This window comes from Coregonus clupeaformis, chromosome 9 (assembly GCF_020615455.1).
Source record: "Coregonus clupeaformis isolate EN_2021a chromosome 9, ASM2061545v1, whole genome shotgun sequence".
Taxonomy (NCBI): Eukaryota; Metazoa; Chordata; class Actinopteri; order Salmoniformes; family Salmonidae; genus Coregonus; species Coregonus clupeaformis.
The window spans coordinates 48628475-48647443 of NC_059200.1; the positions used below are offsets into that span (position 1 = coordinate 48628475).

The window sequence follows — 18969 nt, forward strand, 5'->3', positions numbered from 1 at the left end:
AGTCCAGACAGACTAGGCTGCTTTACATTCACAGCAGCATCATGCTGGGCATCTGTGCATATGGGAGTGTGTGTGCTTGTGTGCATGCGTGTGTGTTAAAGTGTGTGTAATAAACAGTAAATGTGTGTAGGGTTTTATTGGGACATCCATTTAGCCGAGCAATTGCTCTGCTTAGGGTTGTAAAGGGAGGGTATATTACTGGAAACTTCGAAGTTTACCCTAACAGAATTTTGTTATCTTTCAAGGATTTTATGTAATCTATCACAAGACATCGAGTGGCCCTTTTGGGTACATCAGATTTTTACAGGTGTCTGTAATGATCTCTGGACCTCTTTGTGGCCTGAATAATTCAATACGATGATTTAAAAATAAACATTGAAGGACAAAGCTGTAAAACATTATCCTAAATATAAACCATCAACTTAGTGAATACCATTGGTGTTTATGAGGGTTTTGTCATGAAATGTCCTTTATATTATACACTTTTATTTTACTATGTCAGTATGTATTTGTTGTTGATGTTCTGGCATCAAACTGGTGGCAGTTGTGAACACAGTCAATAGTTGAAAGAGTTGCAGAGTTAATTGAAAATAATGACATTGTTGACTAGATGCTTTTTTCATTCATTAGGTTATTTTCTCTTGAACCATATGGCCTATCTACTAGAAACTAATGGACAATATGGACACAGATACAAAAAAATGTATACTATGTCTGAATATATATTTTTAAGTTAGTCAAGTATACGTTACCAAATTTACGATAGATTGCCATAGATTTTCTGTTAATTACCAAAATTACTGAAGTTTCTGGTATCTTTGGTAAATTACCAGTAGCATTGCAACCCTAGCTCTGTGGCATAAAACACACACACACACACACACAGTCTTGTACAGCTAACCTTGTAAGGACACACAATTCAGTCCCATTCAAAATCCTATTTTCCCAAACCCCTAACACTAAACCTAACCCTAACCCGTACTCTTACCATAATCCTAACCCTAACCTTAACCCTAAACCTAACCCTAGCTCCTAACCCTAACCCTAAAACTAATCCTAGCTCCTAACCCTAAACCTAATTCTAACCCTAACACTAATTCTAACCTTAACCCTAAACCCCCTAGAAATAGCATTTGACCTTATGGGGACCAACAAAATGTCCCCAGTTGGTCAAATGTTTGTTCGTTTACTCTACCCCCAACCAAATCATTCACTCACAGTGACCACATTATGAATGCAGCCAGAATAAACTCTGGGTTCAAACACAAAGAATGCCCTATTACTAACGACTGAATAAACTCAGGCACCCACCCAGCACAGCATAATGTAGGACAGTTTTAGCTGCTTGATACCTGTATGCTGCCTTAAGTAGACTGCCTATAAACCTTGTTTCAAATCAATTGTAACCCAGAATTTTGAATACTACTTTCTTCCCAGCTAACAAGGAACGTAACTGAGACATTTGTAACAATTCCCTTAAGTCTTCCAGAGGTACTGAATGTCATAGCCCGTTTGGAACATTATAGGCACATTCATAACGTTTCTAATAAGTATTATAGAGGTTATAAATATCAGGTCGCTATACAGACATCATGGGAACATTAAAAACGTTCCTTGGTAGTCCATGAAAGGTTCTGAATATCATGTTATTTTGGAGATATCCTAGGAACATTTCATAATGTTACATTTAGAGCTATGGTTTGTCTTCATATGACATTACAATCGTAATGATATAAATACATTTTTGAACATCATCTCTAAGTTTCACAATAACGTTATTATGACTTATGTGGGGACTAAAATAACTTTGTGATCACGTCCTGGAACGTAATTTTGTTAGCTGGGTTTCCTGTTTCCGTTCTACAGGACATTGTCACCTGACAGACTTCAACATCGCTGCCATCGTCAAAGACGATCTAAGAGCCACATCTATCGCAGGGACCAAACCATACATGGGTAAATAACTACACAACACTTATACCACTGAGCTAATGGAAAGATGACACAGCTCAATGCTGCAGTACTGTGTCTTTCTAGTTTCAGAGTTAATATATCTATCTCCCTCTCAATGTTAATGCTTATGCTCCTTATATTTCCTTTTCATTACGTATCATACAGTATCAGATCAATGTTGTTCCTTCTGCTCTGGGGGATCTGATGTAAATTCATAGAATTACAGACTGATTAGAATGTGGAGTTCATTGACCCCGGGTCCTGGACGACCGGTGTGTCTCGTCCAAGGTAATTAAGAGGCGTGACGAATGGATCAGTTTAGTGGGACTGACACAGAGGAAGCAGCAGGGAACAGAAGAGGAGATGGAGGGGGAGGAGAGGATGAATTTAGATCCAGATTTAAGACTGCCATAAAGGATAATGTATAATTTAATAGAAAAAAAGTACTTTCATATTCCAAGTGTTCAGAGGGTGGGGATCTCCAGGAAGATAAATGTATTTGTAAAAAGGACCTGAGTCCTTTTTGGTGAAGGGTTTTGAAGGGTTCTAGCAGTTTTAGTAGCAGTTTTGATGGGTTCCATTTTTGTTTTGGTTTTCAGTGCTAACTAGTACTACTGTCCAGTCTAGATGAGCAATAACAGCTGATTGTGTCCCTGCCTCCCTCCCTCCCCAGCCCCGGAGCTGTTCCAGCCACACGAGGGAATACACCCTGGCTACTCCTTCACTGTGGACTGGTGGTCACTGGGCGTCACTGCCTACGAGCTTCTGCGAGGACAGGTACAGAAACAAAGCCCATCACAGCCCATCCCCAGCCTGTAAATAATGTATGCTAAAACCTACAATACATGCTCTTCCTGCTCCTAGAATAGCAATTTAAGTAAGAAAAGAAGAGACAGTGACAACACCTTTCTCTCCAAGCCTGCCCTTGAGATGATCCCTTAATATAACCATGAAAATACCCATCTCAGCCAGCCTCACTGTTCAGATTAAGGTGTAATTACCCTAGCCTGGTCCTAGGTCTGTTTGTGCTGTTTACCAACAGACTTGTGACCGGCCTGTGGCTACCCTCAGGGCATATCTTTTTCACGGGGGGCCAGTTTGATTTTTGTTTTTGTAAAAAAAAAAAAGATAAAATACATTTATGTATGCACTCACTAACTGTAAGTCGCTCTGGATAAGAGCGTCTGCTAAATGACTAAAAATGTAAAATGTAAAAATATCTTTAGTTAGGAGAAGAAAAGACAGGGAGGGCAGGGGTAGGACTCCCACTAAGCCCCTGCTGGGTACCTAGTATGACAGGGTCAAGTTGTACAGCAGCCCTCTGAGCCCCCTCTCCCTAGCCCTCTGAGCCCCCTCTCCCTAGCCCTCTGAGCCCCCTCTCCCCAGCCCTCTGAGCCCCCTCTCCCTAGCCCTCTGAGCCCCCTCTCCCTAGCCCTCTGAGCCCCCTCTCCTTAGCCCTCTGAGCTCCCTCTCCTCAGGCCCTGCATGGCTTTTAGCCCCCTCTCCCCAGGCCCTAAGCCCCCTCACCCCAGGCCCTGCTGGATTTGGACTTTCAGTGGCAGCCAGCCCTGGCATCCCTAAAGCACCACACATCAATCACTCTCACAGCCCCAGCCATCATCTATCCCAAACACAGGAAAACTGTCTCTCCCCTGAGAGAGAGGTAACACAGCATAAGACTGATCTGGTCTAGTTTAAACCCAGATATAGACATTTCTCTTCAGGCAGTTTGAGGGACTATTGTGTGTATCTCTGTGTGAGGACCCGCTCACACTGACGACCTCTGTGTGATAATAACGCTCTGTCCTGGTCCTTCAGAGGCCGTACATCATGCGCTCCAGCACACCGGCCAATGAGATCCTCCAGATGTTCCACAAGGTCAACCCCAGCTACCCCATGACCTGGTCTCTGGAGATTAAGTCTATGCTCAGAAAGGTACAGAAAGATCTGCATACTGTATACTGTAGACACTTGGTTACCTTGTATTTCATCCCTAAATTCCCTGAATGAATAATAAATAGTACATTGTTTTTATACTGTATGCCATGACAACTGTTGACCTTTGCGCCATTACCTTGTTTACTTGAGCTAGAGTTGTATTTGACCCCTACAGTCCTTGAAAGACTAATATATTGGTATTACATGCTAGGATGATCGGTTTTGTAAGCCATGTATGCCATCTCCTTTGTCATCATGAGGTTATAACTGCAAGCCTATAAGGCTAAGTGATCAGATTCTAGGTTGGTTATTCTCCACTGCAGTCAAACTGTTGCCTAGCTCAGTGCTCAAGTAGCCTACCCCCACACCACTCATCTACATTCCTGTGGTGTGTGTGCTGTGTGTCTGATCTGATTTGCTTGCTTTAAACCTCAGCACCTTTCCTCTCCCCTCCTGCTCTTCCTCCTCTTTGCCTCCCCTCTTCTTTTTCCTCCTGTCCTCTCCTCGTCCTCTCTTCCTCCTTCTCCTCCTCTTCCTCTAGTTGCTGTGTATTGACGAGCACCAGCGTGTGTCGTGCCTGGCTGAGCTGCAGGATCTGGACCTGCTGTCTGATGTCAACTGGGACGCCGTGCTCAACAAACAGCTGCCCCCCGGCTTCATCCCCAATGTGAGTCAGACCACAACATTATGTCAACGTTGCCACGACGTTGCCACAGCCCAAAAAGACAGGCGAGTCACAACGCCCCCTAGCTGGTCTGAAAAGGCCGTTACGGGTCATTAGAGCTCATGCCTCCCACACACACACACACACACACACATACACACACACAGCCTCTGCATATCCTAAGGTGTTAGGAAGCAGGTGTGTGACATGCAGGTAAACTTATGCATGCAAGGAAGTGGCGTCATCAGTCATCACGCGGTAGGTCGAGCTGTTCAATTGGCACGGTAACACGCCCGATCGGTTGGTGCCAGGGAGCGCAGCTTTGACTCCCCCGCTTCAAACCTGACAGCTCGTAGAGGAGTTGAATGATGAATGGACACTGATTCAAAGGGAATACTATCATGTCAGTTTAAGTCAGCTGTAGACTAATATCAACAATACTACAGGATGTCGTTGGTTAACAATCTAGCAGGAAATTACAGTATCTGATTCTCTGTAATGGTGTGTGATTATAGAGTGAACTCTCTGTGGTCACTACAGCAGGAGAGATAGGGAAGGTCGATGGAGTGAATCGACAGCCTCTCTCTACACAATAAAAGCTTCATCCTGTATTGTGCTCCTCCCTCAGCTCCTTACCAACAACAGTGGCTGGGTATCCGCTATGTTCTATTTCGAATCCCGGATTGCCCCTTTAAATCTTCATTCTGTGTTGTGTTCCTCTGTTCCTCTTCCAGAGGCGGAGGCTCAACTGCGACCCCACCTTTGAGCTGGAGGAGATGATCCTGGAGTCGAAACCGCTGCACAAGAAGAAGAAAAGACTAGCCAGGAAGACCAGAGAGCAGGGCTCCGATGGGTCGTCCCAGGTAAAGCCTCCCCTTAACAACAAACACCTGCCTCTCAATGGTTCCACTTCCTTCCAGAGGTCACCATCAGTCACTCACAAGGACCGTCTGTGTGTGTCTGTGTGCCCATTTGGCTCGGCAGCAGGTGATAAGTAGCATTAAGTTTGTTCCTTAAATATGTCCCGAGTGACGTAATGGATGGAAGAAGCACATTTCTTATCTGAATAAATTAACGATGTGGACTTTCCATGCATGAAGGAGAAGGAGAATGTGAAGAATGCAATCACTCTCTCTCTCTTTATTTTGTCTCTCCTTCACACTCTCTACATCCACATAAATCAGCCAAGTCCTCTAGGTGTTTACGCAGACCGTCAGGAAAACACCCAAAGGTTAATTTGATCCCCCAGTAAGAGAGGCGATGGTGAGGGATAAAACACAGACACACGGAAAGAGCTGGAAAGATTGGCATCAGTGATTTCATTAAATGTGCTTTTCCTGTGGTGGTGGGCATTCATCAAGCGTCGTCCTCCGTTTACGGGCAGCGAGTGCTGCTCTTTACTGGACTGGCTGCTGTGGCTGCTGCTGGGGGCCATATTATTAATGTTACCACTTGTTCAAATCAAATTGTATTTGTCACATTCGCTGAATTGAAGTGTAGAGTTTACCGTGAAATGCTTACAAACGAGCCCTTTCCCAACAATGCAGTTAAAAAGTAAGAACCTTTACAAATAGATACAACTAAAATAGTAACACAATAAAATAACAATAACGAGGCAATATACAGGCTATATACCAGTACCAAGTCAGTGTACTGGGGTACGAGGTAGTTGGTTGTGATTGATTGGGGTAATATGTACATGTAGGTTTGGTTAGGTGATTGATTGAAGTACTATTTACATGTAGGTAGGGGGTGAAAAGCAGAAAGTCTGGGTAACCATTTAATTAACTGTTCAGCAGTCTTATGACAGACAGTCCCACAACCAGTCAGCACCCCCTCCTACTCCTATCCCTCCCTTCTCCTCCCCTCCTCTTCTCTCCCCTCCCTCCTCATATAGCTTCTCTACTTTCTATTTCTCATTCATTACAGCAGACTGCTTCTGTTTGCCATCCCATTGTGAGTGAGTGAGTTACAGCCTTTTAAATGTTGTTCACCCAACACGAGGTGGTGCACGTGATGGGAGGGACTTTATCGGCTAATCAGGAGCCATCGACTAAATGTCAAGAGCCATTATAAAGTATATCAGATGTTTCTCAGTTTAGTTTCTCTCCATTCTCAGCTACATTAAAGAGGTATTATGTGACTCTATTGGGTGGTATGGGCACAAATATTGTTCATCAGTAGCAATAATAAGTCAGAGCTGGCCCCAAATTGAGTCTTGTTTTATGGAAGCTGACAACTTTTGTTGGAACTCGCCCAAGTGGAGCTCTGTGAATCTTGCAGTGCTTTAGAAAGACACAATGCAGATTGTTCTTCCCTGGGTTAATGTAGAAGGTTTATTCACACAAACTGAATTTCTCCATAGTAATGAAGTAAGTATATTAACCCACTGGGCACACCACGTAATTTCAATGTGGTGAATTGGGTCATATTTGGTAGATACGTTGATCAATGAGATTCCAACCTATTTTCACCCACTCAAAAGACAGGCAAAAGTTTGTTGAATTTCCAATGTGTTCTCACTATGCTTTCAACCATCTAAACGCACAACAAAGTTCCAATGGAAAATCAATGTCAGATGTTTTGTTTAATTGTCACCTAAATGTGTTCTCACTGCGCTTTCAACCATTTAAAAGCACACCAAAGTTCAAATGGCAATACAATGTCAGATAGTTTGTTTATTTATACAACATTTTAATTTGTTATCACTGTGTTTCATCTAATAGCACAGCCAAATGACCTCGATTGCAGCTTGTTGAAATTACATTGACGTACATGGTGCAAGTGAACAATGTCGTTTGAGATTCTGTGCAGATTCTTTTAGCAATTGTGAAGATTTCCACAGACCTGCGACCCTGAACAAGCACACTTTCATAAGAATACATTTATTGTTACAGTAACCTCAAAATGTGGCCATGGATGTGTTTCTCATTTTGAATAAATACTGTTACATTAGTTTGTAAGATATCCTTAACATTAGGCTATTTACTGTCTTACAAAAGTAATCTTGAATTTTGTTTGGTTGACAACGCAACCAAATATCAACATTTAACTGAGATATATCTACTGCTTAGATAGTTCCATCTGAGCCACCGGCTTAATCCTATTCTTTAACTTTTATTTTTGGTTGAGATGGAGACTTGAATCCAACATATAATTTGTTAACTTGTATCGCAAAAGTGATATTGAATTGTGTTTGGTTGTCAACGCAACCAAATATCAACATTTGAAGGAGATGTATTTTCTGCTTAGATAGTTCCATCTGTTCCACTGAGTCTGGCTTTAATTCCAGTTGGTCTACAAATTAATAATTGATATGTTGGATTCAAGTCTACATTTCAACCAAAAATCTAAGTTAAAGTATAAGACTAAATCAAATCAAACTTTAAATGCACGTCAAATACAGTTTGATTTGATTGAATCCTATTCTTTAACTTTTATGTTTTGTTGAGATGGAGACGTGAGTCCAACATATTTATTATAACTTGTAGATTCCATTATAAATCAACCAAAGCTTGAAACCTGAGGCCTATATCCGCAGCTCCCCCGGGACTGTCGCGCAAAATAAAGATCAGCCCATGCAGAGAAGTACGAGATTGAACTTCACTCAACTTTCTAGAGTTTTCCCTGTTAGTTAACACTATCAACGTTTCCCTTTACTGTGGGAATTGTGATCGAATCAACGCAATATTAGCCACATTCAAGGCAATATAAATAACTAACTATGCAAGACTTAGAATGCAAAACGAACTATGCAAGAGATATTGTTGTAGGCAGAACGCATGGGAGTAGGATTCTATTGCATTGACAGGCATGTCCGTACTCTACACAGACTGGTGAGCCATAACCAATCAGAGCTGCAGTAGGCCTATATACAAATAGTCCATTGCCAAGGGATAGCTGTAGATAGATCAACTCTCCTTTAGGAGGTGCTGCCTAGCAGAGGTGTCATGCCAATAGGGGGCACATGCCCTGTGCCCCCTCAGATTTTTGTTTGTTTTTGTTTCCCTGTAATACAACTAGACACCTAGCAATTTTATGAAGTTTGCTTTAGCTAGCCCTGTGCCTCGTTTCTCAGTTGCGATGTAACTTAAGCATTACAACGATCGTACCAGATGCATCATTATTTATGAGCCAACTTTTTAAGTGTTTCACAAACAAGCACGTAGAGAGAACGTTCACTAAGTGCGACGTTAGACCATGTGTCGATACTGATAGGATCAAAAGAAAAGCAGCGCTGCTCTCAGACCAACTTTCTCAATTAAAATCTTACCTTAACATTAGAATTGTTCCACAATACTGATGACGGATCAGCTTCTAGAGTGATATTACCACCTATGGCTGCAAATAGGATATTGAGGTGGCTTATTATGCTCACCAAATAATAATGCACTAAATCACAGATTGGGAACAGCATTGCGCAAATGTTGTCACACATCATGAAACACATTGAGGCAAAACTTACAGACAGTAGCCTAGTCACAAAATATAATTCAATAAATTGAACATTAAATAGACTTAAATATGATTGAAATAGCCTATGTAGGCCCATGTAGCCTATGTATCACCTCGGTTTTCATTTGAAGCATCATTCTATCCTTCACTTGTTTGTAACAATTGCAAATACTTTGGCAATTTTGTATTTGTAGTCAACTTCGTTCTGAAGGTATAAGCAGTCACAGTCAGATAAAACCTATTGATTCTATGTTTAGCCACCCCCCAGCCATCCTCACGTACTTTGTGCCCCCTCAAATTCTGGGGGTGCATGACGCCCCTGCTGCCTAGCCTATATTCTTTTTCTTATAGTGGATATTACGTTGATGATCTGATGTTGTTTTAAAGGTAAAAATGCAACATATTTTGTCTATGGTGAAAATTGGTTACCATAATGACATAATCCTGCAGTTGAAATTGTATCCTCAAAACATGATGACTTTTTAACCCTCCCGTTGTCCTAGGGTCAAAATGACCCGCCACTGTGTTGAACCAATTTTATTTAATTTTTATATTTTTGGGATCATTTGTGAGAAGGAGGCAGTGAGACTTTAAAATCCAATGTATTTTCCACAGAGATTCCATGTCACAATACGTTGACAAATTACGTTGGATTTAACCAGTTTATGCCCAGTGGGAACTGTCTCAGAATACTGTTCAATGTCTTGGAGATAGGAACCTCAAAGCACTGGGCCTCCCAGTTCCATTTTGTGAACCGTACTAAGAATGCTCCATACATGTCTTCCAGCTGGAAGTGCACTTAACTACATGTATTTTTAAACAAAACCAGTGAGCCAAGCATACATTTTTTCCACAGCGATCTAAAATGGGAAAACAGCATTGTGCGCATGCTTGTGTTTGTTCGTGTATGCATGAGTGTGTGTTTACGTAGAGACCTCTGGGACCACTTGTGGAGAGGAAGGAGGACACACACTTCTCTTGCCTGTAGTGCAGAGAGAGAGAGAGAGAGAAAAAGGCAAGGAACGGGAGGGAGAGAGGGGATGTGTGTTACGTGTACCCATTTCTAAAGCAGTGCAGATCAATATTCTATGAATGGCAGGCGGGGCACTGCCCTAATATCTGACCCAGTCTCCTGCTGGCTCATTACCTCAGGCTTCCTCTCTCTCTCTCTCTCTCTCTCTCTCTCTCTCTCTCTCTCTCTCTCTCTCTCTCTCTCTCTCTCTCTCTCTCTCTCTCTCTCTCTCTCTCTCTCTCTCTCTCTCTCTCTCTCTCTCTCTCTCTCTCTCTCCCTTTCTCGCTCTCTCTCTGCTTCTCTTCTTCTTTCTCCCTGTCTCCTCCTTCCTCCCCTATCTATTTCTTTCTCCCCACATTCTGTTCTCCTTTTTTGACTCCCCAACCCTCTCTCTCTCTCTTATTTTCTCTCTTCTTCTCAGCCTCTTCAATGCTCTCTATCTCCTTACCTCTCTCTCCTACCTCTCTCTCCTACCTCTCTCTCCTACCTCTCTCTCCTTCCTCTCTCTCCTTCCCCTCTCTCTCCCTCTGCTGTTGAACCTACAATGGGCAGTAGAATTTGCTCAATTAAATCACAGTTAATGCAGTGGGAAATTGGACTTGTGTTGTCGTGAACAGCATAAATAGGCCCATCCTTTCGAATCAAATTGTATTGGTCGGCACACATATTTTGCATATGTTATCGCAGGTGCAGCGAAATGCTTGTGTTTCTAGCTCCAACAGTACAGTAATACCTAACAATACAAAACAATACACACAAATCCCCCCAACATTAAATAAATTAAGAAATCAGAATCAGAACGAGCAATGTCAGAGTCCCGAATATAAATACATATACACTGAGTGTACAAAACATTTCCATTACATAGATTGACCAGGTGAATCCAGGTGAAAGCTACAGTATGATCCCATATTGATGTCACCTGTTAAATCTATTTCAGTCAGTGTAGATGAAGGGGAGGAGATGGGTTAAAGAATAATTTTTAAGCCTTGAGACAATTGAGACATGGATTGTGTATGTGTGCCATTCAGAGGGTGAATGAGCAAGACAGGAGATTTAAGTGCCTTTGAACGGGGTATGGTAGTAGGTGCCAGTTTCCCGTGTGTATCAAGAATGGTCCACCACCCAAAGGACATCCAGCCAACTTGACTCAACATGGGCCAGCATCTCTGTGGAACGCTTTTGACACCTTGTAGAGTCCATGCCCCAATGCAAAAGGAGGTGCAACTCAAACGAATGTTTTGTACACTCAGTGTATATGTATATACAGTGAGGGAAATAAGTATTTGATCCCCTGCTGATTTTGTATGTTTGCCCACTGACAAAGAAATGATCAGTCTATAATTTTAATGGTAGGTTTATTTGAACAGTGAGAGACAGAATAACAACAAAAAATCCAGAAAAACGCATGTCATAAATGTTATAAATTGATTTGCATTTTAATGAGGGAAATAAGTATTTGACCCCTCTGCAAAACATGACTTAGTACTTGGTGGCAAAACCCTTGTTGGCAATCACAGAGGTCAGACGTTTCTTGTAGTTGGCCACCAGGTTTGCACACATCTCAGGAGGGATTTTGTCCCACTCCTCTTTGCAGATCTTCTCCAAGTCATCTCACCCAAGATTTGACGGTACATGGCCCTGTCCATCGTCCCTTTGATGCAGTGAAGTTGTCCTGTCCCCTTAGCAGAAAAACACCCCCAAAGCATAATGTTTCCACCTCCATGTTTGACTGTGGGGATGGTGTTCTTGGGGTCATAGGCAGCATTCCTCCTCCTCCAAACATGGCGAGTTGAGTTGATGCCAAAGAGCTCCAATTTGGTCTCATCTGACCACAACACTTTTACCCAGTTCTCCTCTGAATCATTCAGACGTTCATTGGCAAACTTCAGATGGCCCTGTATATGTGCTTTCTTGAGCAGCGGGACCTTGCGGGCGCTGCAGGATTTCAGTCCTTCACGGCATAGTGTGTTACCAATTGTTTTCTTGGTGACTATGGTCCCAGCTGCCTTGAGATCATTGACAAGATCCTCCCGTGTAGTTCTGGGCTGATTCCTCACCGTTCTCATGATCATTGCAACTCCACGAGGTGAGATCTTGCATGGAGCCCCAGGCCGAGGGAGATTGACAGTACATTTGTGTTTCTTCCATTTGCGAATAATCGCACCAACTGTTGTCACCTTCTCACCAAGCTGCTTGGCGATGGTCTTGTAGCCCATTCCAGCCTTGTGTAGGTCTACAATCTTGTCCCTGCCATCCTTGGAGAGCTCTTTGGTCTTGGCCATGGTGGAGAGTTTGGAATCTGATTGATTGATTGCTTCTGTGGACAGGTGTCTTTTATACAGGTAACAAGCTGAGATTAGGAGCACTCCCTTTAAGAGTGTGCTCCTAATCTCAGCTCGTTACCTGTATAAAAGACACCTGGGAGCCAGAAATCTTTCTGATTGAGAGGGGGTCAAATACTTTTTTCCCTCATTAAAATGTAAATCAATTTATAACATTTTTGACATACGGTTTTCTGGATGTTTTTGTTGTTATTCTGTCTCTCACTGTTCAAAGAAACCTACCATTAAAATTATAGACTGATAATTTCTTTGTCAGTAGGCAAACGTACAAAATCAGCAGGGGATCAAATATTTTTTTCCCTCAGTGTAATGGTGTGTATAGTGTAGAAAAGGTGTGTACAGCAGTAGTTATATAGGATGAGCCTTAACTGAATACAGTATATACATATAAGGTGGGTTAAACAGTATGTAAACATAATTAAAGTGACCAGTGTTCAATGACTATGTACATAGGGAAGCAGTTTCTATGGTGCAGGCTAGAGTACCGGGTGGTAGCCAGCTAGTAACAATGGCTAAGTTCAGGGCAGGGTACTGGGCGGAGGCTGGCTAGTGGTGACTATTTAACAGTCTTATGGCCTGGAGATAGAAGCTGTTTTTCAGTCTCTCAGGCTCAGCTTTGATATATGCACCTGTACTGTCTCTGCCTTCTAGATGGTAGCGGGGTGAACAGGCCGTGGCTCAGGTCCTTGATGATCTTCTTGGCCTTCCTGTGACACCGGGTGCTATGGATGTCCTGGAGGGCAGGCAGTGTGCCCCCGGTGATGGGTTGGGCTGACCACACCACCCTCTGGAGAGCCCTGTGGTTGAGGATGGTGCAATTGCTGTACCAGGCGGTGATACAGCCCGACAGGATACTCTCAGTGGTGCATCTGTATAAGTTTGTGAGGGTCAGGGGCCAAGCCGAATTTCTTCAGCCTCCTGAGGTTGAAGAGGCACTGTTGCGCCTTCTTCACAACACTGTTTGTGTGGATGGACTATTTCAGGTTGTCAGTGATGTGCACGTCTAGGAACTTGAAGCTTTTCACCCTCTCCACTGTGGATGGGGGCATGCTCTCTCCGCTGTCTCCTCTAGTCCACAATCAGCTGCTTCATTTTGTTGACGTTGAGGGAGAGGTTATTTTCCTGGCACAACTCCGCCAGGGCCCTCGCCTCCTCCCTGTAGGCTGTCTCGTCGTTGTTGGTAATCAGGCCTACCACTGTTGTGTCGTCAGCAAACTTGATGATTGAGTTGTAGACGTGTGTGGCCACGCAATCATGGGTGAACAGGGAGTACAGGAGGGGACTGAGCACGCACCGTTGTGGGGCCCCTGTGATGAGGATCAGCGAAGTGGAGGTGTTGTTACCTACCTTCACCACTTGGGGTTGGCCCGTCAGGAAGTCCAGGACCCAGTTGCACAGGGCGGGGTTCAGACCCAGGGCCCTGAGCTTAGTGATGAGCTTGGAGGGCACTATGGTTTTGAAGGCTGAGCAGCAGTCGATGAACAGCATTCTTACATAGGTATTCCTCTTGTCCAGATGGGATAGGGCAGTGTGTAGTGCGCTGGCGATTGCGTCATCCGAGGATCTATTGGGGCAGTATGCAAATCCCATCCTCCATCCTCCATTCACCTGACTCACTTCTATGACTAAGATGGAGGCGGAATCCGAAATGGTCAGAACCCACGGTATGGTGGTCGGATAGTTATTATACACAATGATGTTACCGAATTGTCGTCTTGAGGCTATATCTGTACAATTGAAATAGACAATGACGTAAACTGTATCTTTACCAGCCTGGCAAACAGCTAACAGAAAGCTCCCTCTAGGTTCATTTTGTAAAATGAAATGTTTAATCAAAAAGCTGGGCATAATTAACTTCTGAACTTCCACCGCGCTGCTCTGCCTGGCCACCTTATCGGCTCCTCAGGGGGTCCTCGTTCTACAGATGGAGAGCTCATCCCATACCACCCCTGTCTGTCTGTCTGTCTGTCTGGGCTCTATTTTTGGCTGGCGCTACGGCGGTGCAAGATTTCATCCGCATGTTAGTTGGAATTTTCAGCATGTAAAAACTGGTGCTCTGGCATTTTCCACCCAATGCGCCAGGTTCAGCAATTTACCTGTCTAATATCAGCACTAGGGTTGCAAAGCTACAGGTAATCTACGAAAGTTACCGGAATCTTTAGTAATTTTGGTAATAAACAGAAAATCTATGACAATCTATCGTAACTTTGGTAATTTATACTTGAATAACTTTAAAAACATGTATACATATATAGTATTAATTTATGTGTGTCCATGAGTTTCTAGTAGATAGACCATATGGTTCAAGAGAAAATAGCCTAATTAATGAAAAAAGTACCTCCTCAACAATGGCATTATTTTCAAATAATCCTGCAACTCTATTGACTTTTTTCTCAACTGCCACCAGTTTGAAGTCAAAACACTTATAAGAAATACATATTGACATAGTAAAATAAATAAAAGTTTATTTTTTATATATATATTTCATGCTCCAACCCTCATATTAAACACTAATGGTATTCACTAGGTTGATGATTTATATTTAGGATAATGTTTTCCAGCTTTGCCATTCTATATTTTATTTAAAAATCATCTTATTCAATTACTTCATATATTTTACATGTGATAAGGCCACACAGAGGGCCAGAGATAATTACAGACAACTGTAATAATCTGAAGTACCCAAAAGGGCCACTAGATGTCTTGTGATAGATCACATAAAATCCTTGAAAGATACAATTTGCAGTAATATACCCTCCCTTTGCAACCCCTAATCAGTATGCTTGCAATGAGGTGGGAGGGGGGGCAATATTTGAGTTGTCCTTGAAAACAAGTGCAAAAATGTCAATTTCTTGCCGTGCGTATCCGGATATTTAAGACCAATGAAAAGCAGGTCTTAGCAGTAACGGCGTTGGGAATGGAATTGATTTTGTGAGCGGAAGCGTGACCTATCCAGCGTTTATGCTCATGGAACAAGAGAGGAAGTGTTCTTTTTGTGCCAGTAACCCTCGTATTAATAAACATAAAAAACAGATGTTTTTTTCTATTTAGTTTCATTTGTCCTGCCCGATGCGTTCCCCAAGTATCCAAGCCTATCAATAAAGGGTTTGGCTTGTGAGACTTATTTGAATAAATCTGAATCACCAAAGCTTTATTAAAAGATCAAGTTTGGCAGCAGCAAGGGACATCCCCTTTTTATCTAGCCTACATGTATTGTAGGCCTACATTATTTTAGCCAACTTCTGTTTTGGACGTGCGTAAAACCCCCTCCATGTAGGCTGCATGTATCCATATGCCCATCATGAAACGAGAGATGAGATTATGCTGGTGACCCTCCTATTTAGAACTTATTTTCATGTACAATTGCTTGTTTTCTGTTTCATATGATTAAAAGCCCTCCGTAAACTACCCTTACCACCTAGGCCTCTGTCTCTCTCTCTCTCTCTCTCTCTCTCTCTCTCTCTCTCTCTCTCTCTCTGTCTCTCTCTCTCTCTCTCTCTCTCTCTCTCTCTCTCTCTCTCTCTCTCTCTCTCTCTCTCTCTCTCTCTCTCTCTCTCGCTCTCCTTCCGTGCTCTACTTCTCTTGTCTGCCAGGGTCTGGTGCCCCGCTGTGAGAGCACCTGTACTAGCGCTCCAGGCTGATTGGCAGGCCTGTACAGGGGGACAACAAACGTATAGTTGGGAGGCCTCTGAGGCCCAATCTGGCCCCATCAGTCTGCCTAACACTAACCCACCGCCCAAAGAGGGCGAGAACACACCTGTCATAACACTATATAGCTGCCAGGACAGGTCGTCATGGAGATGTTTTTGTTCTCACATGATTAACATATCTCAGTGTGTGACACTGTGTCAGTGTAGGGCAAGTGGGGCTCTGAGAGAGGTAATGTATTTCCTTTAAAGTTTGCAAAACTTAATCCATCTATCTACTTCTTCTTCATTTCTTCTTGTCTGAGTCCCAACAACCATTATCTGGGTCACATAACTATAGGATCTTTAATGTCTTAAAAAGATTACTGTGTGTGTGTGTGTGTGTGTGTGTGTGTGTGTGTGTGTGTTCTCAAACCTCTTTTGATTCCCTAGAACGGTCAGCTCCAGCAGCGCCTGAACAATGTGGAGAGGGACTTCATCATCTTCAACAGAGAAAGGTAGGAGACTCAGTATATGTCCTAACAGAGACTCAGTATATGTCCTAACATAGACTCAGTATATGTCCTAACAGAGACTCAGTATATGTCCTAACAGAGACTCAGTATATGTCCTAACAGAGACTCAGTATATGTCCTAACAGAGACTCAGTATATGTCCTAACAGAGACTCAGTATATGTCCTAACAGAGACTCAGTATATGTCCTAACAGAGACTCAGTATATGTCCTAACAGGGACTCAGTATATGTCCTAACAGAGATACAGTAAATAGTCCGGTGGACCACATTAACACCAAAATGTGGCACCTGCTGTCGTCCTGATTTTTGTCTAAAATCGCCCAGATTTGATGTCCAGTTTCAATGTAAGTTGCCAGAGAACTGTTACATCCATCCAATAAAGCTCAGCTGAGCAGTTAGGCATATTTTAAATGGCGTAAGGCAAAAGTATTGGGCCACAGGCAAGATTACATATTTACAGCAAAGGTTGTAATAATGAATCTTGAATGTGTCCCCTAATACTGAGTAACATACCATGAAAGAATCTCATGAAAAAAAGTATTTATTTACATGTCATATTACCAGAAGGCAAGAAATCAAGCTTTTGTACTTCAACTGATAGGTCAAAGAAGACTGTAGCAGACACAGAAGTAGCAGACCTCACCACGACAGAGAAGAACAAGGCTATGGAAGACGGACAGAACAATAACGTGGACCCGGTAGCCTACATATCAGGATAGCGGACTACGGCTTGAGCCGGAAGTCGCCACGCTAACCTGGCCACAGCTTGTAGATCACCACTACCCAATCGTCCACTTCCCCTCTCCCCCGGCTGGCGCAGACACTCAGATTGATTTTTAACCCTGACACATTCCCCCAACAGCCAGCTATTATACCCAGACCCCAGACTTCAGGAGCTCACATATACTACTATTTTACAGAGTGAGAGGCAACTGACCTAGACAGACAGACAGACCCTGGCTCTTTCCACTTTTCCTATGACAGGGACAAGCTTCTCAGTGGGCAGCCCTCCTCACACTCTGCCCTGACCTGCCCTGGCCTGATGCACCATAGTCCCCCGGAGCTCCCCTCCCTCCACCAAGTCAGCCAGGCCCAGGAAATTACTTCCCTGCAAACCCAGCAGAGAGCAGAGCCAGACAGGATACAGCCACCATGCATGTTATGCCGAGGCTCAGGCCAGGCAGGAAATTAAGCCTAATGTTGACAAATAGGAAACTATGTCTGCAGTGAAAACAGTGCAGACTTGCTTTAGGAAGAGAGAGGGGTTGTGAGTAGCGTCACACAAAATGAATTACGATTAGAGATGAGATATGAGGCCTTTGTTTTCAAGACACCAACCACAGATTCCTCTTCGAAGACAAAGATAACCACTGTAGGCTTGAGCGCTAACTGCTGAACTTAATACGTCTCTGTGACATTGTTAGGCATCAATGTGCCTCTCAAGCAAACCAAAATGAAGGGTGCTCGACATGGATATTTGTACATAAATCTTCATAGATAAATAGATATTTATTGTCTGCTTTGCACACGCTTATCCATTAGTTGTAGCATTTATGCGCAGAGGTCAAAGAGTAGTAGATGAATCCTCATTCTCTTCTGGTTTTTAGAAGGGTGCCTTTAGAGGGGTGCCAGTAGGGGAGGGTGGGGTAAGTTGAGCCATTTATTACATTCAGAATCAATCTGCCAAGGGATATATAGTATTATTTCTAATAAAGATATCTACATATATTTCAGGATGTTGTGAATCCCTGCAAATAATCAGAATTCATGTAAACGGTATACTTTTGAAAACATATCTTGTAAAAAAATAAGTGGTCTCTTGGCACAATTTACCCCGGGGAATGGGGTAAGTTGAGCCACGGGACAGGGTAAGTTAAGACGCCAACACATTTCTGTACTGAATGAAATATTACCACTATCTTTTAAAACCATGTCTATCTTTATTTCCCAAATACAATCCATCACATCATTTTGATATAAACACTTCAATTTGCTCAACTTGCCATTGGCTCAACTTACCCGATGGCCATTGGCTCAACTTACCCCAAGGCAAACATTTTGACTATATTAGCCCACACAGCTTCAAGAATGCACTTCATGCTAGGTTTAGGACCTCATATTGAAGCTAATAGAGTGATAGAACAATCTTAAAATGATCTACTTTGTGTTACAGGAGTGGGTCGCAGTTCCGGAGCGACCCACTAAGTGTCATCCTCCGACAACCATAGGCACATCCTCACTCACAGTCAGGACTAATTATCTGCCTATTGGTGTCACCTGTGGCTATCTGATTCACCTGTGTATTTATGCCCTCACTTCCCTGTGTTCCCTTGCTCAGTTTTCTCTGCTAGTTCCTTGATGTCAAGCAGTACATATCAGTGTCGGATCACGTGACGGAGTTACAGGTACTCGAGAAGTGTTCTCCCTGTGTCATTGTGT

At 43.0% G+C, this 18969-nt stretch overlaps 1 protein-coding gene across 1 annotated transcript in view; it reads left to right on the plus strand.

Moving 5' to 3' along the window:
* The window catches only part of LOC121574432 (serine/threonine-protein kinase 32A-like), a 71132-nt gene extending 52723 nt beyond the window's left edge, over positions 1-18409 (plus strand). The window contains exons 7-13 of the mRNA XM_041887053.2: positions 1867-1956; positions 2627-2730; positions 3772-3888; positions 4433-4558; positions 5290-5418; positions 16447-16511; positions 17132-18409. Coding sequence (XP_041742987.1) covers positions 1867-1956; positions 2627-2730; positions 3772-3888; positions 4433-4558; positions 5290-5418; positions 16447-16511; positions 17132-17249 — 749 coding nt within the window. The 3' untranslated portion in view covers positions 17250-18409. The remainder of the gene's footprint in view (positions 1-1866; positions 1957-2626; positions 2731-3771; positions 3889-4432; positions 4559-5289; positions 5419-16446; positions 16512-17131) is intronic.
* The last annotated feature ends 560 nt before the right edge of the window (positions 18410-18969 follow it).